The 23,914-nt window shown below is 46.7% G+C and overlaps 1 protein-coding gene across 8 annotated transcripts in view; it reads left to right on the top strand.

The window, feature by feature from the left end:
- MYT1 (myelin transcription factor 1) overlaps window positions 1-22,415 on the top strand; it is a 61,975-nt gene extending 39,560 nt beyond the window's left edge. For 5 of the 8 annotated variants that reach the window (XM_061441328.1, XM_061441332.1, XM_061441333.1 and 2 more), the window contains exons 10-23: window positions 354-467; window positions 1,855-2,069; window positions 4,462-4,667; window positions 5,341-5,610; window positions 6,002-6,156; window positions 7,960-8,022; window positions 8,223-8,291; window positions 11,237-11,299; window positions 11,895-11,978; window positions 15,467-15,688; window positions 16,619-16,710; window positions 17,538-17,641; window positions 17,760-17,903; window positions 19,574-22,415. In XM_061441328.1, coding sequence (XP_061297312.1) covers window positions 354-467; window positions 1,855-2,069; window positions 4,462-4,667; window positions 5,341-5,610; window positions 6,002-6,156; window positions 7,960-8,022; window positions 8,223-8,291; window positions 11,237-11,299; window positions 11,895-11,978; window positions 15,467-15,688; window positions 16,619-16,710; window positions 17,538-17,641; window positions 17,760-17,903; window positions 19,574-19,714 — 1,942 coding nt within the window. In that variant the 3' untranslated portion in view covers window positions 19,715-22,415. Of the gene's footprint in view, window positions 1-353; window positions 468-1,854; window positions 2,070-4,461; window positions 4,668-5,340; window positions 5,611-6,001; window positions 6,157-7,959; window positions 8,023-8,222; window positions 8,292-11,236; window positions 11,300-11,894; window positions 11,979-12,921; window positions 13,272-15,466; window positions 15,689-16,618; window positions 16,711-17,537; window positions 17,642-17,759; window positions 17,904-19,573 lie in introns of those variants that run through there. The other 3 variants (XM_061441330.1, XM_061441329.1, XM_061441335.1) reach the window with 3 other exon arrangements.
- Window positions 22,416-23,914: the final 1,499 nt, after the last annotated feature.

Raw genomic sequence — 23,914 nt, forward strand, 5'->3', positions numbered from 1 at the left:
CAAAAATGCCATTTAACTGTTAAAACCACTCAAAGAAACCAGTTCCATCTCCTTCTGTGCTCAGCTCAGAGGAGCTGCTGCCTTAATCTACCTCCATGCCCTGGGGATGTTTGGCTGCTTTGCTGCTGGCCAAGACTAAAAGCAATAATAATAATTATTATTCTACATATTAATAACAAACATTAATAGAATTATAATAGTTATTAATAATTTTTAAAATAATAATAAAAACCTTTAAATGCAAACACTTTTCTCATGGGCTCAGTGGGTGCCTGAGGTGAAGATTTCCATGCTCATCCCTCATGCTTGGTTTTGTTCTCTCTGTTCCTCTTCCTTTAAAATCCCTGCCACAGTTTATCTGGGTGCCCCATTGCTGCTGCTGAGAAATTAGCCAAATCACATGAAAAGCAACAAACCCAGTCTGGTGATCCTTCAAAGACCAGCTCCAACTCCGACCGGATACTCAGGTAAGTGGGACCACAGCAGGTAACGCTGCCCCAGCCCCCCCTGTGCTGCCACGCTCACAGGAGCATCCGTCACGGCTCCCTCCAGCTGCATCTGGATACTGCTGAGCCCTGTTATTATCATCATAGGTCTTGCCAAGGTGGGGAGATACTTAATTGATGATCCCAGGGAGGGCATTGAGGACAATGAATTGCTTCTGTAGCATCAATTAATGCTGAGGCTACAGGCCAAAGGGTTTCATCAGTGCAGCAGAAGGCATTTGTGCCGATCACTCTGCAATGCAAACTGCCAGAGAATGATGGCTATTATATTAGCATTATAAGTAGGGTGGGCTTAGGGAGCGGGAGGAGGAGATTTAGGCTCCATATAAATCACTCGATGGCAGTTTCACATGAGTCCACTCGCTTTTCTCCCTTAGCCTGCATGGTTCAGAGGAGAGGAGCCTGCCACTCGTTGCCAAACCAGTCACATTTATTCTGTTATTTCACCCATCTCTATCTTCCTGGGAGAAAGGGCTGTCTCACATGAAGGATATCCTTGGTAGCTGCTGGCTTCTGTGGCTGATGTGATTCATGAGCCTACAGATGGAGCGTAATATGGTTAGTTATTTTGCAACGAGAGCAGGATAAAGCCCGCAGTACAAGCCCTGAGCAGCACTCCCACAAAGGCTTCAAGGTCTGATTAACTTATTTCTTTGCTCCCCAGGACTGCTGGGCACCCTGGTGCTCCAGCACTCGCTGCTTTGGAAAGGCCATTTAGGGCCATTATTTATTTATTTGCAGCGGAGCCATCACGAGGATGGTCCATGCTCTGAGGAGCTCCTGCTCTGAGGACTCGCTGGTGGAAAGAGGTCATGGGAAGGAGAATAACAATAGGCCATTTATATACAATTTATATGCAAGACAAATTGATTCCTGATAGGCAGCTCAGCAGAAATGGGTCTTTAAGAAGGACTCTGCAGGCAGGGAAGAGACCTTGGTGCCTTTGCAATGAACCTGCAGCAGGGAGCAGAGGTAAACTGGGGTCCTCAAACTTTCATGTGCTCTCCTGTGCCCTAAATGAGTGATGCTCAAGTGTCTACTGCTGTTGGAAGATGCTGCCACACTATAGCAGCCTTCAAGGATATTGGTTTGGATGAGATTGGCACCTCAGAGTTTTGCTTGAGAAAGAAGGAGAGAAAAAGGGAAAATATGGAAAAAGAAAAGAAGGAATCCAAGAGACCCAAGCTAGATGCACACTAGAGCAAGAAGAATGCCACTGCTCCCCTCTTCCCCAGTAACCCCTCAGGGGCAAGGTGCAGCTACACATTCCCATTGAGACTGGTCCCCTCCTAACAGCCGTCTCCTCAAGGAACAGAGAAATCACTGTTGCTCATTGTTTCATCCGCAGGCCTATGTGCTTTGTGAAGCAACTGGAGATCCCTCAGTACGGAAGCTACCGGCCCAACATGGTCCCTGCAACCCCCCGGGCCAACCTGGCCAAGGAGCTGGAGAAGTACTCCAAGGTCACCTTCGATTATGCAAGTTTTGATGCTCAGGTTTTTGGCAAACGCATGCTTGCCCCAAAGATTCAGACTAGCGAAACCTCACCTAAAGCCTTTAAATGTAAGTCGGGAGCAGGGATGGGCTGGGTTTTGCATATTCTGCCTTTCTCGGTGTATTGCGAAGCTCTTGGGATGCTGGGTTTGGGGTGATGGGAGAGTCTTGGGGCTGGGCTGCTGGATCCCTCCTGCTGTTGCAGAACGGGAGGAGAAATGGTTGGGAATATTAACCTGAGCGATGTGTCTAGGTGGGATAAGTTACACAGTTGTCCTCAGTCTATCCCTGTTGCTTTGCAGTTCATATCTATTGATCTGTCTTTCCTCATCTAGCTAAATGGATTACAGTTTTCTCCTCTTCCATCTTATATATGAGCCACTCCACACATTTGTCTTCTCTGCTGTGCTCCGCTCTCCAGCTCTGCTACCTATCGATCATCCACCTCCTATGTCCCATCTCTTTCCTATCATAGCCACCCACTTCTGCTCTGTACCGAGGACCTTGCACTGGTTACAGCACTGTGCAAGGAAAGAGTGGGTAATAATGAAATGGCTAAATAAACCCTCAGGGGCTGGGCTGCCAGGAGCAGGAGGGATGCTGCACGGAGAGATAGATGATGCTAAAATCCACCTTCCCTTTGACACCAAATGTGCACCTGAAGACATCTTTTTGAGAGGAAAAGAATTAGATTTAGGAGCCCAGTTTGCAGAAGTCAGCAGCCTCGAGAGGGTTTTCTGTGTCTGGCTAATCCCACTTCCACAATCCTGCTTAATCCTGATGCAGCTGCTCTCTAAAAAGTGCTCGTACTTGAAAGCATCCCGGTTGTTGCACTACAATGGAAGCGCCCTTTATTGCAGTACTAAATCTGTACAGGATCAGACAATGAAATTGGATGGAGGCCAGAGAGCACAACTGCCACTGTCATCCTGGGTTAGGGCTGATGGAAAAGTAATTTGTTTCCCAGCACAAGCGATTCTCTCGCTGAATAGATTGTGTTATTTGCAATATTAGCAAAGAATTTTCAGTGTAATTGTACTGACAAAAATAATTCCAGCAGACCCACTAGGATAATCCTTTCTATTTTTTCTCCTCACTTATTTTACTAATTTGCTGATTGCGAGTCTATTAGTGGTAGAAATACTTACAAAATGGAAAAGCATCGCTGAGCCTCCGGTGTGAAATTGAAATTGGCATCTCACGATCTGGGATATTGTCAGGTTGGGCTGGCAAATACCCACATCCCGCTGCAAAGACATGGATTAAACCGGACTCGAAACCAAGGAGCCATGCACAAGAATAACCATGCGGGCAAAGCTCCAATGAGTTAATCAAAGCGACAAGATGAATATGATTGCCAATCATAGCAGGGAAATCTGTTCCTTTCACTGAGAACTTATTTGAAAGAGATCTTCATCCAGAGGGATTTATATTGCCCTGCATGTGTGTGCATAACTCCCATTAATGTCAATATGCATTATATACGCACACAAGGAGGGAGAAAGCAGGCCTTGGGAAGATTAGCATTTTATAGTGCCTTATATGACTAGTTTGTAATGGGAATAATGAAATTGCTTTGCTCTGTAGCCACATCAACCAGGATTGTCTTGCTGCTTTTGCTGCCATCAAGCCAAAGCTTGAGTCTTTGCTGGGTGAGATTCTGACTGGAAGGGGGAATTTTTTCACCCCCAAATTAAGAATTCGATGATTTTGTTGATGAATTCAAAACACAATCCTGTGAGTGATCAAAATCCGACCATCCCCTGTTTGCACCCACTGAAATCACAGACTTCGCATGGGTCAGGGCCCTCTTAGGACCAGGTTCAGGATTAGGGCAACTCCTATTGTGGGTTGACCCTGGGAAATACTCGCTTTCATTTCATAGGGCGTAAAGAGAAATTGCATCCAGGACTGCACTGTCTTGCACTGTGTTATAGGGCAGCAGAGCAGTGTCGTGGCTGGGTAATAAATCCTGTTATTCAGGCGTACTCTCATGACATGTCAGCTGTCAGAAAGCCCATATTTCAGTGGTGCCATCATTGCGAGCTCGTATTTCATGGCCACGGTTTTGCCATTAATGGAATTCTGTAAATGGTAAGTTTTCAAACGGGCTACAAGAAATCTCCCCGTACGTCAGCTCCGCAGATAAGTTATGAACACAGAGAGAACAATGAAGAAAGAGCCAGGAAGCTTCTCTAAGCTTTCTCCTTTAACCACTTGCACTGAGGAGCAGCTTTGATGAAGGCAAGCACTCATGTTTTGGGGACTTGGGCGCAGTGTCATTAATGAATTAGGTTTTCACATCATTCCTAAAGCAACAGAATAGCCCGTGGATCGGTAATAACCACAGGCCGCCCTGGATCTGCTCATACAGGGGCTGGGTCAACCTGACTTAAGCTCTCACCGCTCTCCGTGCTGGTTATACATTAACCTTGTGTTGTTCCTTCTGCTTTCATTCCAGCCAAACCTTTTCCAAAGGCCTCTTCCCCCAGCCACAGCCCCTCCAGCAGTTACGTGAAGAGCACTTCATCTTCCTCCACAGGCTTCGACTACTCGCAGGATGCTGAGGCTGCGCACATGGCTGCCACGGCCATCCTCAACCTCTCCACCCGCTGCTGGGAGATGCCAGAGAATCTCAGCACCAAGCAGCAAGAGGCCCCTGGCAAGGTGAGCTGAGCATGAGCGCGGCTCCAGCTGCCACAGAGTGGGTTAAAGCTTGAAGTTTGGGATGGGAGAAATACCCTTTTTTAACCCTTCCTTTCATTTTAATGTTTAAATATAGAGGGGATGCAGAAACTCATCACGTCACCCTCTAGCTCCCTGCTTGGGGTGATGCAGTTTGGAGGAGGTAATCTTGGCTCTTTGTGTGTTATGGAGATGTATCATGGTTCAAATGACTCGTCTGAGATGAGCATCATTCCCAGCCAGAGTCTGAGCTGGTTTCAGTTGCTCACTGCTCTGTGTCTGATGCCATTTGAGATCCCCCAGTTGTGTCCAGGCTGATCTCCAGCTATTTTTCAGAGGGATGCAGGTTTTCCACAAGTCCTGGGTTGCACTCCCAGCCTTGGGCAGATGTCTCAGATACCATGGGGCATCTTAAATGGCACTAGATGCCTGCTTTCAACAACTGAGCCATAAAACCACATTGCTGGTCGTACAGGGCACGTTTCTGAACTATTTATGAAAGAGCATCCTTTTTCATTCAGTTCCTTCTAACTGACTGTGGAGAGGATGGGACATGAATAACCTGCCCCCTGCACTGCAAAAGACAAACGGGGGCAAGATGCCCACTGGGAATTGCTGGCAGCTGCTAACGTTGGGCATGTTTCCAACCTTTCAGTCCATGGACATTGAGGTGGATGAAAACGGGACTCTGGATTTGAGTATGAACAAGCACCGCAAGCGGGAGAGCACCTTTCCCAGCAGCAGCAGCTGCAGCAGTAGTCCCAGCATGAAGTCCCCAGACGTGTCCCAGCGCCAAAACAGCACCAGTGCCACAAGCAGCACCATGACCTCCCCCCAGTCCAGCCAGACCTCCCGCCAGGATGAATGGGATGGGCCCATTGACTACACTAAACCAAACCGTCAGCGGGAAGAGGAGCCAGAAGAGGTGAGAGGTGACTTTTGATACTTGAATAATGCCTCTTGTGGGACTGAATGCCATGGTCGCTTGTGCAGTTGTCCTGTTTTCCCCCAGAACCCCTAATTTGTCCCTTGAGCTAGGTGCTGCTGAGGATGAGTGCGGGGGGATTGCACTCATCTTCATCCCTCCAAAACCTTGTGAAAAACCAGGTGTAAACCCCTGTACAGACATGGTTTCCACATTTTTCCTCTAAAACAGTGAAATTAGAGACTATTGGATCTCTGGTTTGGGTACCACAGAGGGTGTTGGTAATGCTGCGCTAACTCACAACTGGGATGAACCTGGGATTCCACCTTTTCCCATTGCTCAGCAGCAATGACCACCACGACAACCACTTTTCCCATCTGTTTTCCTGCAGTCAGAGCCTGCTGCCCACTCTTTTGCCTCCTCGGAAGCTGATGAGCAAGAAGTGTCAGAGGAAAACTTTGAAGAACGAAAATACCCAGGGGAGGTGACTTTAACCAACTTCAAGCTTAAATTCCTCTCCAAGGACATCAAGAAAGAGCTGCTCACGTAAGTCCTGCCCCCAAGACCTATCAAATATGTACCCAGCACAGCCAGGCTGGTGGGAGACAAAATGTGTTCTTGCAGGATACATGGATGGGGGCTGTCACGGCGCATCTCACATTGGAGAACCTTGCTCATGTCTATGTAGTTATGGCACTGGGTGGGTGGAAGCACAGACCCAGGTCTGTTCTGTTAGATGGGGTATTGCTCTGCATCCAAAATGATCTCGAAATTAGTGGTTAATGTTCAGAGCCTGACCCAAGTGCTGCAGCTTGGACCTGGCTCTGACCTAATGGCAGGTTGGGATCAGTCTGCAGGTTGTGACCAGGATGTCCCAGCAGATCTGCTGTTCTTGGCTTTTCCTGTGCATTTGACTTTCCTATATGTTAAACAGGGCATGGTTTTGCTGACCCTATACAACACAGATTGTTATCTGGTGATGCAGCAGGAGGCTGAAGGAACAGGCAGGCAGGGAAGAGATCCATGGGGGCAGAGCAGCAGCAGCTTCTTCCCTAAATGAGCCAAGCACAGAGCAGCTGCCCTGTGCAAAGCTCTAAAGGCTTTTTAAAACCCAGCAGTGATATGAACAGCAATTTCTGAGGTAGAGCCTTGAAATCCTCCTGTGCTTTAATTGAATTACAAGGATAGAGAAATTTCCTAAATATAAATAGCCTTGGAATAAATAAATGGTGTTATGGGCAGCCCTGAGACTTCTCTCCCTGTTTAGCATCCTTGCTCCTTTCTGGCCCAAGGGCTGTAATGAATTAGCTGTAGTTAACACAGGAGCAGACTTGCCCACTGTGTCTGTTTGATGCTCCAGGGCTGGGTGTAGCTGATGGCAGTTGCTGTGAAGATGCTCCTCACCTCTGTCACCCTCCTGTTGGTGCACGAGTGGGTACCACGTACATCACTGCTGCTTGAGCATCTTCGTATCAGCGCTGGCTCTAGGGCTTGCTGTGTTTGTGAGGGTGTTGTGGCTGTGAAGAGGATTCAGGGGTAAGCCCCTTGAGTCCTCTTCTCCTCCCAGCTTGGGCTGAACTGTCCCAGGATATCCCTGTGGTGTCCCGGAACATCCCCACTCTTGCATACCTTGGGCAGGCAGGGCATGACTGGGCCAGAGACCCACTGCTCAGGCACAGACTGGGTTTTATTCCCTGGACACCCACAAGGAATGGCACCTTTTTCCAACACTGCACAAGGGCAATTCACAGGGAAGGCAGCAGAAAGGGAAGGGGGGAAATGTAGCAGACGGGATGTGGCAGCTTCTGCCCATCCTCACTTTAGGATCCCTCAGGCGCATCAATCGGAGATTACTTTCATTCCCTTTGTGGAGTGAACAGTATTTCCAAGCTTTTATTTGCAGATACAAGGGCTGGAAGAAAGAAAACCATTTCATAAAGCTGAAATCTGAGGCTTTCAAGGAATAAGCTGATTCCTGCAGCTTCAGTATTGCAAATATCATCCACATTGGCAGCACCCAGACATGGAGCTCATGCCCGTTTGTCCATGCCACCCAACCAGCTGCTTCAGTTCTCCCACTGCCATCGAGCAAACCAAGCAGTTCCATATTCCAAATGTTTTCTCCACATTTCCTACAGTTTTTTCCATTTTTTTGTAGGTTTTTTTTTCAGGATCTTTGTGATCTTTTGGGGGATAAAAGAGGAGGAAGGGCAGCTGATGGGGAAAGAGCTGGTTTACTTGCATGCAAACATTAGACACACACTGAGATCTGATGGAAGGAGACAGCTTTGCAGATCCATAGCTCTCGGATGAATCCATTCACTTATCCTCCTTCTTCTTCTTATCCAGTTGCCCAACCCCAGGCTGTGATGGCAGTGGACACATAACAGGAAACTATGCCTCTCACCGCAGGTGGGTCAACCTTTGGCTCATGGTTTGGGCTCCAAAGACATCTTGATTTTTGCCCTTTAGTTTGGTTCTGGTTCCTCCCCCTTCTGTTGCCCCTCTCCCTCCCCAGCCCTTTTTCTTTTTCCTTTTTTCCCTTTTTTTTTTCCCCCTTTTTCCCTTTTTTTTTTTTGGCTTATCCAGATATTCCATCTCTTCTCTTTCAGCCTTTCTGGTTGTCCTCTTGCTGACAAGAGCCTCAGAAACCTCATGGCTGCCCACTCTGCTGACCTCAAGTATGTTTGCGCTCAACTTGAAACTCCTTTTTTTTCTTTATTTCCACCCTTTTTTCTCTCTTCCTCCCATCCTTCCCCCCGTCCTCTTGCTCTGCTTTTGCTTTTCCATCCCTTCCCTTCTCCTTTCAAAGAGCCGATCAAAATCCACCTGTGGGGAGCAGTGATGGGGTCTAACCTCCAGTACTGCATTGAAGAGAGGCAGTGGCATGGAGAAAGGCTTATTTTTGGGAGGGGGGATCAGGGCAGTGATAAGAAATAAGCTGGATCCCAGGCAGATTTCCTTTGGGAATTCCTTCCCACAAGGAAAACGTCCTTCTTTTTCATTTGGCTTCTTTTCCCTAGTTTGTGCCTTTTCAGTCAGTGTTTTTGTATGCCTTTCAAATAATCCAAAGCCCAGATAAAGACACATACTTTATGTTGGGGAAGAGGCACAGCTGGGAAAATACCCTCAATTTTAGGGGCCATTCAGGATATAGTGACAGTCGGTTCCTATTAATTTCCATGGGAATTTGATTTGTGAGAGATCATGGACACACTCAGTGAGGCTGGACCCAGAGCCAGGGGTAAAGGGCTCATGGGCACCCGAATCCCTGTGTTCCCACTTCTGATCCTGAAGGGAGGAATCTGGTTTTGCCACTTTCATTCAAATATATTCCTTGGAATCCCATTTGCAGCTTTGTTTCTGTCTTCCCCAAACTCATTTTCAGTAGGAGCTTATTCTTCACAAGAGGGTTTCCCAAATGCTCTCTTTGGTTGCTTCCCCTAAAGAGAGGTTTAATAGAAATAGTATTTAAAGTGATGGAGACACTGGTGGGACCCTAAATCTCCTCCACCCAACCTGCACCTTTGGGGGAAACCTCATTTAAATCTGTTTTCAACATCTCTCCCATGGATCCAGCTTATCTTTGGAGGCCGATTCTCCTCTGAGCTCCCTGCTTTGAATCCAGTTTCAGGATTATTTAGACACTGAAATCTATAACTGAAGAACCTCTACAGAGAGGAAAACCTCATGGAGGACTCCACATTGCATAGGCTTATAATGAAAACCAGTAATGCCCTGTGTCCTGTGTGCTGGCAGTGATGTTGAAGCCATACTAGAGTCAGGCAGGAGCCCCTTTGGACATTAAGGTGATTGGTAAAGTCCCAAATCCCTGTTTGGTGCCCTGTAGGGCAGTGTGGGGCTGGGACTGCTCCATACTCCACCACCAATGCGAATCCTTGTGTTAGGAAAAATGCTTGTTAAAAGCCTGCTCCTTATCACAAAGGTGGAAAAGTAGCTGGATTAGTTGATATTAATAGAATATGCAAGTGGATGAAAAGGACTCGCATGATTAGCACTAAGTACACTTAATCATGCATTATAGACAATATACACTTTGAAAAGGACCTCTTAAGAGAGCTTTGCTGAACTGGTGTTTCTCCAACAGCCTTAAAGAATAGCCAGTGATCAGGCAATTAGTGTTACAGATATTAAAAGCTCTCAGGAACAGTGACCATTTCTAGTAAGGACCTGGAGATAAAGCAAACTGGGTTGGTCCTCAGAGAGCATCACTCCAAGCCTTGGTGGGCAGCATCCCCCACTCCCCTTGGGTACCCAGTGTCAGTGCTTTGTATCAAAATACTGTGTAAAACAGAGGAATTCTGGACAAATCAAAGCTTTTAAATGTTATTTCCCAAAGACTATTATGTCCTAGTGAGGATGGGAGCAGAGGAAGGAGGAAGGGAAAGAGGATTTGGAGATATTACAGATAGTGCAGACAGAGCTTTTTACAACTTCAGATAAGGCCATGTCAGTGTTTCTATTATAAATTCTATTTCAGGGGTTAATATACCTGGTATAAAAAAAAAATAGCTCCAGGCTGGAACATGCAATAAAAGGTCTCTGTCGGTATGATTTGTCTCCAGATAATTAAAAATGAAAATCAAATTACTTCTCTTCCCCTCTTTAAAAGTCCTGCAAGGCAAAAGGAGTGGGTTTATAATTCCATCCCGCCCTGAAGCAAGAACAACAAAGGAAGAGTTTTGCTTTCTACTTTAATAGCACATAATAGGGAGATGTCACTGCCATCTCCTCAACCTGTACTTCCAGATGCGCTAGGGAGCGTGCATCCTCACTGAGGTCCTGCTGGATGCGTCCCTTCTCTTAGTGCACCAGCCCTGTGTGTATTTATGTTTTCCTGGGTCTGAGCATGCTGAGCTTGGCTCCTGACTTAGTCTCCCTGACACCCTTCTAGGACCAGGACATGTCCCTGCTCTCCCACCTTAGATAAGGTGCTCCACCAATGGAGACAATTCATTGCCCTACAAATGCCAAACCCTTCCCAGAGCTGGTGCAAAAAAGAGAATTTTGGTATTTTGTGACCAAAAAAAAACAAACCCAAAAGGACTTTTATAAAAGGCTCTTTCCAAGCTGCAAAGCTAAGGGCATCTGTGGAAATCACTGCTCCAGTCACTCTTAGGGGCCAGAGCTGAGACCTTCAGTTGGGCTTCCTTTTGGTGGTGGCCGAGGTGTCCAGAGCTGTAGGCTATTGTTCTGGGTTTTGCCTAGGCTTATGCCCAGCCCAATGGCCATGGATGGCATCTGCTGTCTCTTTATGGCTTCAGGATGACATCCATTGTCCTGAAGGTCTCTTATTTGGTTTATTGTCATCTCCTGAGCTGTCCCCTTTGTGAGGATGGGGGACAGAAGCTGGGAGCCACCATCCACTGTGCTCCCAACATCCCACTCTTCCCACCGATGCTCCTCTCCAACACCCCCATCATGCAGTGATACATTGACTCCGGTGGATATTCCAGGCCTTGTTCTTATGGAGGGAGAAGGGGCAGGATGAAAAACCTGCTTCTGTGCTGACAGCCCCTCAGTTTCTCTTTGCAATGAGCTGCTGCAAAGCACCGATCCCCTGCTCCCATCCCCAGGCTAATCTGAGCCTCCCTTTCCTCTGCAGGTGCCCTACTCCTGGTTGTGATGGCTCTGGTCACATAACAGGAAATTATGCATCGCATAGAAGGTAAGATCTCCCTTCAATTAGTTTTTCTGTAGCTTCTTTCTGTTTTGTTTTGATTTGGGGGGTGGGGGGTGCTTCTTCCCCCTGCAGTGGGCAGAGTTGTAAAGTTCTGAATAAAACATTAATGTTACTGACAACTGAAGCCTATTTTCATCTCTTTAATCTGACTTCTCTTTTTTTTTTTTTCTGATGTTGCCAGCATCTGATTAGAAGCTCCTTTCAACAGCATAAAAGACAAAGGGTCAGATTTTAGCTGATGCAATGTTCCTGTTAATAATGCTACCTATTTATGACTTCTATTATCACTTTAGAGCATTAATAGCAGAGATCTGAGCCTTCTGTTTCAACAATTCCATTAAACATCGCAGGCTGTTAGCAGAGATCTTCTTATCTAGACACCATTAATTACTGTCCATCTCCCTCAATTTCTGATTATCTTTTTTTTTTCCTCCTGACTTCTCCTCGTGATGTGAAGCTGCAAAGCGAGGGAGATCAAAAACACTGTGCCAAATGCAAGGGAAAGCTGACTGAAGCGGGGGAATAGCAAATGCAGTGATTCTGCCAGTGAGACAGGCCTTTCTTCTCTTTTTAACCACAGTCTGTCAGGCTGCCCTCGTGCCAAGAAAAGTGGGATCAAGATCACCCCGACAAAGGATGACAAAGAAGACCCAGAGCTGATGAAGTAAGTCTGGAGATACCTCCCGAGTGGAGCCTTTCGCTCTATCCCCCTTTGCCTCGCACAGATTTACGTGGAGCAGCACAATGATGCTCAAAGCATCATCTGCCCGCGCTAGAGCCAAAGCTCGTCTGTTGGTTTGGGGAGGAATTTTTCCCTAATCCCCAAAATGGTGTTGTGATGTTGGAATGTGATTGGGCAGTGGGGAGGTAATGGTGTATTTGGCTTTGCGGATGTGAAAGGTAAGCTGGTAGGGTGCAAGCTGTTCCTCTCCTACCTGTGCTTTATATAATTCCTAAAGGGTTGTAAATGAGGGTAAAACCCCACAGGCAAGCAGAACGTTGCAGGTTTTTCGGCATCAGTGGGGAGGTGAGGGGTGCTGGTGGTGCTTATCTCCTAGGAATGCAGCAGAAACAGGAACTGAGTGCAACTAGGATCCAGTAACCTGGACTTACATGTGTTTTGTAGGGTCTTTGCTATGGCTGAATACCCAAAGCAAACAAAAAGCCTTTCTCTCTGCCTCAGGCTGAATTTTTCTAAACATCCCAGGGGATTTATTCCTAGTGGGAATGGAGATTTTAAATCCCTCAGCTTTCGTTTGCTGTGAAATCCATTTGTCCTGACTTTTAGCAAGGCTGAGCATCACGGGCTCAGCATCCAGAGCCTGATGTGAGGTTCAGGGTCTGTGTCTTGACCTCTCATGCTGCTACAGGACATCAAAGCTTTTACAGCAATGCTGGGGCTAACACTGACTCCAAGATCCTAATCCAGAGCATTCCCAGCTTTTCCAGGGCCTGTCCACTCACCCAGCAAGTGCAGGCGGAGAGGGATAAAGAAAACCCTGTTAACCCCATCCGAGCTTCCATTTGCTAGGAGCACCGGTGTATCTGCCCAAACCCCTTTGGCTCAGCAGCCTGTCCCCAGATGCATCTATTTTGGCTCATTTTAGCCCTAGGGCAGGTCTTGCCCTTGCAGAACACAGTGAATACCTCTGTGTATGTGGGGTTTGCCCTGGACCAGAGGCTGAGCCGGAGCGGGAGGCTGGGGGAGCGGAAGAGCCCTGCGGGAAACGGGGATGCGCCAGCCGGGGGAAGGACCTTTAGGAAGAAGATGGTATTTGAGCCATCTGCTGTGTTCTCGGCATACAGGAAGGAAAGCTCCCGGTTAAATGAGCCGTGTGGTAATTAGCAGGAGTTAGCCGAGTTTATTAAAAATTAAGCAACTTCCTCAAGAATCTGTGGGATAAAAACTCTGCTTTTGGCTCCAGTACGTTGCTGCTGGTGGTGGAATGCTGTGCCATTAACCACCGACACAAAGGAGGAAAGGGCAGCAAATGCTGTTGCGCGACTCCCAGCTGCTGCTCTGTTCACATTTGCTTCTTTTACTGCAGCCAGAGCCCCTGGTTGGGTGGTTGTTCCTCCCTATGTCTTCACCCAGGGATGTGTGCCCTGTGGGATGGGGAAGTCAGGGCTTTGCTCTTTCCTGCCTCACTCAGGGCTGGGACCAGTCAGAAATGAGCCCAGTGGCTCCTCCAGTGTTGGGTTCTTTGCTCATCTCAGTCTTCCTTCTGGCAGGTTAAAGCCTTTCCCCTTGTCCTGTCCCTACAGGTCCTTGTCCAAAGCCCCTCTCCAGGTTTCTTGTAGCCCCTTTAAGCACTGGAGTTGCTCTAAGGTCTCTTCAGAGGCTTCTCTTCTCCAGGCTGAACACCCTGTATACCTTAACCTAGTCCACCCTAAAAATGCAACTGCCAGGAAGGTGAAGTGGCAAGAAATGGGGTTGGGTTTTCTGACTATAAAGCTGGTTCTGGCCTTGGAGGCTCACTGTGGCTCTGCTGCTTGCTGAGTGTGGGTGCAGGTAGTGCCAGGTGGGCTGTGAGGGTCTCAGTGGCATAAGGACGTGAAAGCATTCCCCCTCTACCCCATGGCACAGGCAGGAGCTCCTCTGAGATGCACAAAACAACCCAGCACAATGACCCCTTCCCTGCTGCCTTCCCCCAGCTCAGTGCTCACAGCAAGGTGCGCCCGGTGCGGGTTTGCATTAAGGAGCTTTGGCTCTAATTCCCTCCTCCACCTGCACCGGGAGCCACTTGGAACCCAGCCGAGATTTGCACATCACCACTGAGGGGAAAGTCATCGAGTCCCTGTTGTTTCTGCTGTTCATCCCTCGAGTAATTTCCTACAGACATGACCGAACAGATCACCTCAACCTTCAGCCCAGCCCTGGCATCAAATGGGAGCATCCACAGGTGCCGAACTGATCAGACACTATTGGTGCTTCTCTTAAATAATACTAATAATTAAAGAAATAATCCTAATAGCAAAGCCCCATCCAGCTCTTTTGCATCACGAGGCTCTGGTTTATTTGTTAACAATGAAAGTTAAATTAACAGTGTAAAATATGTAATGGGTGGGCTGTAATGGCTGCGTGCTAAACGCTGGGGTTTGTCTCGTTCTTGCTCTACCTCCACCCCCCTTCCCCATCCTTTTCCTCCTGAGGATTCAGTAATTTGCTCATGATCATATAAAAGCAATGATGTTATGAATTTACTGAGGATCCTGCTGGCAGGGATATTATAAGTGAATTGTGCTGCATTTGCAGCTGATTAAAATCAAGATCAGCAGTTTTCAAATTATCTTGGGAAAGGGCTGCGTGTACAGAGCCCCCCCCCCCTTGCTGTCATCTCCCTTTTGTATGAAACACAAACAATCAGGGCAGTGAAATGCAGCTCGTGATTTGCAGGAGCAGCTCAATGGGTGTTTTGCTGGGGAAACTGAGTCCCTAAGTGCTTCCAAAGCCAGGACACAGGGGTTATTTCTGCCATTTCTTACCTATTTCCACCTTCCCTTCTTTTAGAGCAACCTCCCTTGAGTAATAAACTTTAAGCTGTATTTCTTATTGACCAGTATCTTTACAAACAAATGCAAGCTACAGCAGAAACACTAATAGACACAAAGGGCTTTGTGGAACGGCTGAATTTAGTGAGTATGCCATTAGGTGGGGAGGATGCGAGCAGGAAGGAGATGCGCTTTAGAGAGGTCCTCATCCTCTCGGCAATCAGCACAAGTCGTGTCTGTGCTTCCACAACACCTCTCACACCTCATGTATGCCTGAAACGGTGGCAGAAGCACAAGGATGGGAAGGCTGGTGAGCGTAATTCCCACTGTCATCCCCTTGAGAGCATAGATTTATCTCTGTAGCCATGGAGTGTGAACCAAGAAGAGGAGGCAAGTGAGGCTGAACAGTGCCACAGGGTCTATTTGTCTTGTCTTAACAGATACAGGCTCAGAAACCCTTCAGATACCTCATTGCACAGGTTGCAGCCTGTTGGGCTTCCAGGGCAGGGACTAGTTCATGGGAAGGGTTATGTCCCTGTGAGTACAGGCAGCGCTCCCACATCATATTGACTTACTGTAGGGCTGAACGCTCTGGTTCCTGCTCATCCCCAATCTCCTTACTTCCCTCTTCATTCCTGTGCTGTAATTCCCTGTGCCCAGGTGTCCGGTTCCTGGTTGCGTTGGGCTTGGACACATCAGTGGCAAATACGCCTCCCACCGGAGCGCCTCGGGGTGCCCCCTGGCAGCCCGCAGGCAGAAGGAAGGATCACTCAATGGCTCCTCCTTTTCCTGGAAGTCATTGAAGAACGAAGGCCCGACCTGCCCTACCCCAGGCTGCGACGGCTCTGGCCATGCCAATGGGAGCTTCCTCACTCACAGAAGGTAAATCACAGCGTTGAAATCATTGTGAGTGTGACACTGCCATGGACTAACCCATCAGTGTGCAGATGCTGCTTGAGCATCGGTCAGCTCTACATGCAAGGCTCAATAGCTGGAGCTTTATGTGCTGACCTCACGTTGCTTTGAGGTTGCAATTTTCTACTTAGAAGTAAATGCATAATTGTTTTAATACTGCAATAGTGATAATCGGGGAATCCCAGCCTGGTTTGGGTTGAAGGGACCTTAAAGCTCCTCCAGCTCCAACCCCTTCCACGGGCAGGGACCCCTTCCCCTGGAGCAGCTTGCTCCAAGCCCCTGTGTCCAGCCTGGCCTTGAACACTGCCAGGGATGGGGCAGCCACAGCTTCTCTGGGCACCCTGTGCCAGCGCCTCAGCACCCTCACAGGGAAGAGCTTCTGCCTAAGAGCTCATCTCGGTCTCCCCTCTGGCAGGTTAAAGCCGTTCCCCCTTGCCCTGACCCTATAGGCTCTTGTTCACAGCCCCTCTCCAGCTTTCATATAACCTCTTTAGCTACTGGAAGCTGCTCTGAGGTCTCCCTGGATGGAACTAGATTCAGCAAAATAAAGGAAATTGATAATATAATGTCCTTTCATTAGCATGCCAGACAGGACTTGGGTACCCCAAACAAAGGTTTCATACCACTCACCAGACTCATCTCACCTTCCTGACCTGGCATAGCCCCTCCTCTAGGAAATGGTGTGCTGTTTAATCTTTGCTTGAGAAAATTGCTCTCGCTTTATAAATGAGGAGTTTTGTGGCATTATTCATAAAGCAATTTCCTCTGTGCCATAAAAAGCTTTTACAAGAACCGTCTCACAGCATGAACTCCACCAAATGGTAAGAGCTGTTGTTGGGAACATAAGCACCTATAAATACCAAAAGTTCATGAAACCCATTTTTAATTGCTTTTCAGTTTGTCGGGGTGCCCAAGAGCTACTTTTGCTGGGAAGAAAGGAAAACTCTCAGGGGATGAAATTCTCAACACAAAGTTCAAGACCAGCGATGGTAAGGACTTGTACTCCTTTTGCCTTGCGGTGTATAAAGGTCTTGGGTCCATGAACCTTTCTTTGCAGACCAGTGGGGGGGGAATTCAACAACTCAAACCTGGCTGCAGGTTTGCAAGGATGACTTGTGCCATGAGCACCCATTCCTTGGGTTTCTGGGTGTTGGGGGGTGGTACCAGCACCGCTCCTGAACGACACAGTAAAGAAGGAGTTTCCATAGTGAAATTCCAGGCAAGTAAAAAATGATGCTGAAGTAGTAGGTTTTTGTGGGGTTTTTAATCAAATATTCACTGGCATTTTTACAAACCCCTTGCAGTCGTTCAGCAATTTCCACCTATTCAGGGCTTTTAATCCTGAGATATTTCTGGATGTGGAATTTTGTTAGCGATGGCATTTCACGTTTCCAGTTCTATTACTGAGGTTTCTGTGGTATCTGACAAGGTTCAGGCATTTAACTTGAATACTACTATAGTTTGGAACCTATAAATACTTGCACTCTTCTATAAATACTCCTTTGTTTTATGAACTTCGTAATTTCTAATCGAGACATGCATTAGTTTGTCAAATGGCATCTTCCCAACCTTTGAGTGACCCAATTGACCTTGCAAGGGATGTGCTGGACCCCAACTGCTACACTGTCATTTGCTTTTGCATTTACATATTGACCTATTCAAGTGTCATTGAACTGTGATGATAAAAACCCTTGCTACAGAAAACACACATGTATATAAAGCAGGTGAGATGTGTGTCCTGTTTCAAGGATGCAAAAGCAAAGGTTACTTTGTGAGTAGTGATGTTGGTAACTGCCCATAATCATCTCTCCTGCAGTTCTAGAGAACGATGAAGAGATCAAGCAGCTGAACAAGGAGATCAGTGAGCTGAACGAGTCCAACTCGGAGATGGAAGCAGCCATGGTGAAACTGCAGTCACAGGTTTGTGTGCTTGGATGTGTATCCAAGCCCATAAATGCATGACCAAGCCCCTCGGGTGGATGGTGGTGGGTACCATCGCGTGAGGGTTGGTGACCCTGCCGTGCTCCTTGCTCTGCAGATCTCCAGCATGGAGAAGAACCTGAAGAACATTGAGGAGGAAAACAAAATCATAGAGGAGCAAAACGAAGCCCTGTTCCTGGAGCTCTCAGGGTTGAGCCAGGCTCTAATCCAAAGTCTTGCCAATATCCGCCTTCCGCACATGGTAAGAACCATTGACAGCGCTCACCCCAGCCGGCCCTGATGGAGGCAGCTGTGCCAAACCCAATCCACAGTAAGGGTTATACACAATTAAAGAGCGGAAGAATTTCTCTGCGCACACCTACGTGTCCTTTATAAGATCAGTACTTTTGCCTTATCTCTGAAGCTTGCATTATATCTCCCTTTTGTTGTCATTTTTCTGCTGATCTGCCTTTGTAACTATTGTTCTGTCTCATTACATCTGGGAGCGTTATCGCAAAATAGGAAACTTTATCAAGGGCACCCAGCACCTTTTAGGCTAAGACAGCACAAGCAGAGATCAGGAGGGATTGGATTTCAACGTCAGAAAGATCTTAGAGCTCCTATTATAATGCAGGTAGTTTCAATTCAGTTTTGAATAGCTGGCAGCCAAAGAATAGCATTCTTAAAGAGAGTGTATTTTGCTTAATTTAACAAGGTCTCACAGCCCACAGCATGTTACCATAGAGTTACTGCAAAATGAAAAGCCTGCATTAAAATAGTAAAACCACAAAAGGCTATTAATTACCTTCCCTCTATTCCCAGCAATGTAATTACTGTTGTCAAAACCAGGTGTGTGGAGGGGGGCTCGTGTTGTCGGGAGAAGCTGTCCTCTCACAACTCACGAAGGCCGTGGCAATGATGAGAGGAATGAGCTTTTGATTTCTTTCTTTCTGCCATCTTTTCTCCTCTTTTTTTTTTTGTTGGGAATCCTTTTCATTGGGGGTTGTATTTAAATCAGGGCTGGTTGGAGAGAAGCCATCCTCCAGCAGAGCAGTTTTGGATAGCATTCACCCAGCTGCCTAACTGGCAGAAAACCGCTCGCTGAGAGCTATTTTTTTGTCAAGTGTTTGACACATAAAGGTCAAATAAACTGTTCAGCAAATATTTTTTCATGGTTTCAGGCAACTCCAATTAAAGAATGCCCACGAGACTCATCTGCTCATTTTAGTCCTGTTCTTCTTCTTCCTCCCCTGTTTCTTTTCTCCCCATTAACTCAGAGTTAGGCATTTGCAAGGTTACCACCATGCCCCTCAAAAGCAAAAGCTGCAAGCAGCATTCAGCCCAAGGTGACCAGGCTTCTGTCCTAACTTTGCCTTTGATTCCCTCCGTGATGTTTCAGCAGTCCTCCCATCCTCCAGCCCTTCATTTCCATGCCTTAATTCAGCCTCGAGCCTGTCAATCTGCCGGCATGTGCTTAACCTGGTGCTGTTTATAGTTCCATGAGGGCAATGCACATAATTAAGAACCCAGTTAGGATCTGGCTGGAGCAGGGGTTGCACAATGAGATTTCAATACCTGCAGCACCACACGCTAAAAGGCTCCAACGTGGAGACCTTCGGCTGTTGGTACATACACAGATGAGGAGGGGAGATTTAGATTAGATATTAGGAAGAGTTATTTGCTATAAGGGTGCTGAGGTGCAGAGAAGCTGTGGCTGCCCCATCCCTGGCAGTGTTCAAGGCCAGGTTGGACACAGGGGCTTGGAGCAAGCTGCTCCAGTGGAAGGTGTCCCTGCCCATGGAAGGGAGTTGGAACTGGATGCACTTTAAGGTCCCTTCCAACCCAAACCAATGCAAGGATTAATTACAAAGAAACATCTCAGCATCTTCTTGCTCTACTTCTAACACTTTTATTTGGTTTTTTTGGCTGCAGGAGCCAATCAGTGAGCAGAACTTTGATGCATATGTGAACACACTGACTGACATGTACACCAACCAGGAGTGCTACCAGAACCCAGAGAACAAGGACCTGCTGGAGACCATCAAGCAAGCCGTCAAGGGCATCCAGGTTTAGTGGTGCGGGACAGAGATGAGCAAGCACGATGGAAGTATCCCTCCAAATATTCAGGTTTACAAGTTAGAAAACTTGTTTAATGAATGAAAAAAGTCAAAAAGACAAAAAAAAAGGACCAAAATGTAACCAAGAGGCCATTTCTGAGACGTGGAACTGATCAAACTCAATGTTCTCGTTTACTTTAACTTTGGACCTTCTTGAGAAAAGTGGGATTTTTTTCTCTACCTGGATCACGAGGTAGATCAGGATGGAAGGCTGAATTCTCCAGTAGGCTGTGGGGCTTGGTAGCTGGTGAAGAGCAGGCATCTTTCCTGAGTTGCCATGCTCTTGCAGAGTTGATCCAAGGGTTAAAACGTTACAAGAACAGGGTCTTGTCTGATCCAAGACTAGCATCTGACTGGCTTAAACCCTCATGTTGTCTATGGTCCTATGTCCAGATCACCTACTCACACATGAATTATGTTCTGTGTTGCTACAAGTGCTGGAGCTGCAAGCCACCTGTAAATCTGAACCGGTGCTGGGCCTCCCAGCCCCGAAGTGTTCAGATCTCCACTGGGCATGGGAACTCTTTAAGTATTATAAAGTAGCTTATTTTTATTTTCTGAAAGAAATCTGAAGAGCAGTTCTGGATCTCCAGTGGAAAGCGCAATGGAAAAAAGGTTCTCAGGGAAGCTTTTGGAGTTTGCAACTACAGTATTCCTTTGTCTGTCTTAAATATGAGAATAGCTATTATGAATAGGCCAATACCAGATATTTCCTACGGAAGAATTCTTTAATGTGTCATGGTCCGGTGTATATGATTTTTTGGAAGTCTGTTTGGTGACAGTTCTGGTTCTTTTCATTGTTGGGATCACCCTTGCAGTGGCGCAGTACTGCCAGTCCAGAGATCATACATCGAACGCCAGAGAAACGGCTGAGATCGTGATGAACAGCAAAAAAACCCAAGAAACAAAAAACCAACAAGAAGAGAGATGTCAATTAGCGGCCAGCAAAGTGCTTACTACCACCAATCGGTAGTTGATTCCCTACGGGTATCCGCAGGGCAATGGGTATTTTGGGGTTTGGTGTTCTACGCTTGCTGCAAAATCACAGCACAAGCGCTGTAAAAAGGGAGGAAAAAAGAGTATTCAGGTATTGGGTATTCTTCCAAAGAAGCATTCTGTAAGCAGCTCGGTCCACGCAGCCCACTGTGCACTTAAAGAACAACTCAATGAATGTCTCTGCAGCACCCCATGTGCTCTCCCCACGTTCGTTCCCATCTGGAGCTTGCTGTTCCCCTCCTGCAAATGCTTTGGAAACAAAAAGGGGAAAAGCCCCCTGATGGGTCCCAGCGTGGGGCGCATCCTGCATCCCACATCCCTCCCAGCAGCGGGGCGGGCAGAGCTGGGTTGGATTTTGCTGAGCCGTCCTAAAGGCACGACTGTGGTGTCATTTTGAGCCCAATCCTGCAGATATTTGGGGTTTAGGGTGTGATCCATGATTTGGACTTGATGGAAAGCTCCCCAGTGACTGCAGCAGCCACTGGGTCTGTCCTTGGAGCTCACGAGTGACTCAACTCATATTGGCTCCCCTGTTGAGCTCAACAGGGCAGCTGGGGTGGGTGGGTTTGCTCATGTCCGTAAGTGTTTGCAGGATCAGACTTCAGGAGTTCACTTATTTTAGAACCCATTCCAAGTGCAAAAATAGAAAAGAAAGGGGGAAAAAAAAAGAAATAATAATAATTTGAGGTGTTAAAAACACAACGTTCTTAACATGTAAATAGAGTCCAAATTGATTGTGACTGCAATTCAGTTAGTATTTAAAAGTAGAGAAATTGCACTTCCTGGAAGAAAGAGAGGGGAAAAACCCATAAGTAGTTAGTTTAATTATCCTGTAAATTATTTAATTTTGGCAAGATGTATGTAATTTATATTGACAACACCTTCTGTTAACTTTTTTTTTGCTATTTATTTAACTTTTTTTATTTATTAATTTTCTACTGGTTTGAAAAACTGGACACTGCACCATAGGAAAAAAAAAAAAAAAGAAAAAGCAAAAAAATAATAAAACCTTAAAATTTAAAACTTTTGACCGTAAAAAAAAACGGATATTCCAAATAAAAAAAAAAAGGAAAAAAAAAAAAAAAAGAACCCCTATCTCCAACTCCTACTTGGAATTTTGATGCAACCGAGTTATTTTTTATATATTTTGTTATTTATTCTTTTAAGGAAGGGAATTTTTTTAAAGATATTTTATACCTGAGACCTTTTGATAAGTTTTTGGTTTGTTTTTTTGCGGGGGCACTTGAGGGGGGGGAGGGACGGTGGGGCAAAAGAGAGACCTTTTCAGTTCGATCTTTCTTTTCCATTCCTATCGTTTCAGGCACTGATAACAGGAGATGAGAATCATGTATTTATTATTTATTTAATATTTAAGTCGGGGAGGGAGGGGGGGGGGAAAGCATTGACCTGTGCTCTTGTTGTAATTTATTTTGTCGTTTGTGTGTTGGTTACGTGATGACTGAGTACTTGTTTCTGTGAAGGAATACTGTTCCTATTTAAATAATAAAGAGTCACATTGAAAGTTATAGCAGGCTACATGTTATTCTGTGAAAACGAATACTGTGATCTACTTTCCTCAGGAAATGTACTTTGCAGACAGAACTTCCTTATGTACTGGCAGGGTTATTTCGTAATAAAACCCAGTTCTGTTTGTGACTTTAGTTCCTATGGTCTTTCTTCGAGCTGTTGCCAGTGTCCCCAGTGGGTTCCATCCTTCTGCACCGTGGCTTAGAGGGTTGGTGTGTTCCCCCACCTTGGAGCTGTGGACGGGGGCTGCTCACCCCAAACGTGGCTCTCCCCAGTGACTCAATTCCGGGGTTAAAGGGAAATTTAGGCTTGGTTTCTCTGAAGACTTTGAAGAATAAGGAGTTGTCACCATGCAGCCATGCGGGCACCTAAAATCCCACTAGTCCCATGACGGGGAGAATCAAAAGTGCAAGCAAAGGTACGTATTTGTTTAGTCATAGAATCATTTAGGTTGGAAAATGCCTTAAGATCATCAAGTCCACCTTTAAACCACGTCCCCAAGCACCACATCTACATGTCCTTTAAATCCCTCTAGGGACAGTGACTCCACCACTGCCCTCGGCTGCTTGTTCCAATGCTTGACAACCATTTGGGGGAAGAAATTATCCCTAATGTCCAGTCTAAACGCCCCTGGAGCAACTTGAGGACTTTTCCCCTTGTTCTATTGCTCGTTACCTGGTAGAAGAGACTGACCCTGACCTTGCTACAACTTGCTTTAAGGTAGTTGTAGAGAGTGGTAAGGTCTCCCCTGAGCCTCTTTTCAACAGGTTCCCAACATCCCCAGTTCCTTTGGCTGCTCCTCACAAGACCTGTGCTCCAGAAGGTTGCTGGAGCCCCTTCCCCAAGGCAGGGGGCTGCACCCTGCACCCCTAGCACTCAGCATCCCTCAGATTTCACAGCTTTGTACACCCACAAAGCACGCAAGCAGAGGAGATGCCATCGGGAGCAGTGCAGGAAATGCCAGCACTGGGATGGGACATGGAGACGAATGCTTCCCCCTCCTGGATGTACAAAAAAGCCTCATCAAATTTCTCGCTAAGGTTTAGCTAAAAGGCTGGGAGATGGCTTGGTTTGGTCGACAAGATTTCCTCACTTTTATCCACCTGACTCTAATGTTCACAGATTTCCTTCCTGGAACAACGGAAAGAGTTCATGCCTGGAAGCTGTGGCAATGAAGAGGATTTCTCTCTGGTCTCTGTGTTGGAGATGTCATTACTGGTTGCCGAAACTGCTGTGCTGCAGCTGTAGCGTCCAAGGTGAAATCAGGTAAATCATATTAAAGCCATTCCGAGCTGAGCGAGTTGGGTCAAACGGGAGTTTGAGGCAGGTTCATTGCCAAGAAATTCAATTCTCTGATTAACTAAGCTGAACTTCTCTGACTGTCCCCACACAGAGGCACACGTGCTGCTGGGTTACAGCAGGAGGCGATGCTCACAAATACCCAGAGGTGAAAGGCAGAGTAAAATGGAGCCAAAAGGGTAAAAACTGTAGCCAGAAAAAATTAAAGCAAAGTTTGGGGTAGAAAGATGATTTCTTAAAGCCTTTGCTCAAGCTTGTACATGGCCACGGGTGTTCACTGGAAGGGTTTTGTCTTCATTCGATGTCTGCAAGCTGCCCTGGGGCTGGACAACTG

The sequence above is a fragment of the Pezoporus flaviventris genome, unplaced genomic scaffold, assembly GCF_033815535.1.
Source record: "Pezoporus flaviventris isolate CSIRO_AGI_PZ_B2104156 unplaced genomic scaffold, CSIRO_AGI_Pfla_v1 ptg000213l, whole genome shotgun sequence".
In the NCBI taxonomy this organism is placed as follows: Eukaryota; Metazoa; Chordata; class Aves; order Psittaciformes; family Psittacidae; genus Pezoporus; species Pezoporus flaviventris.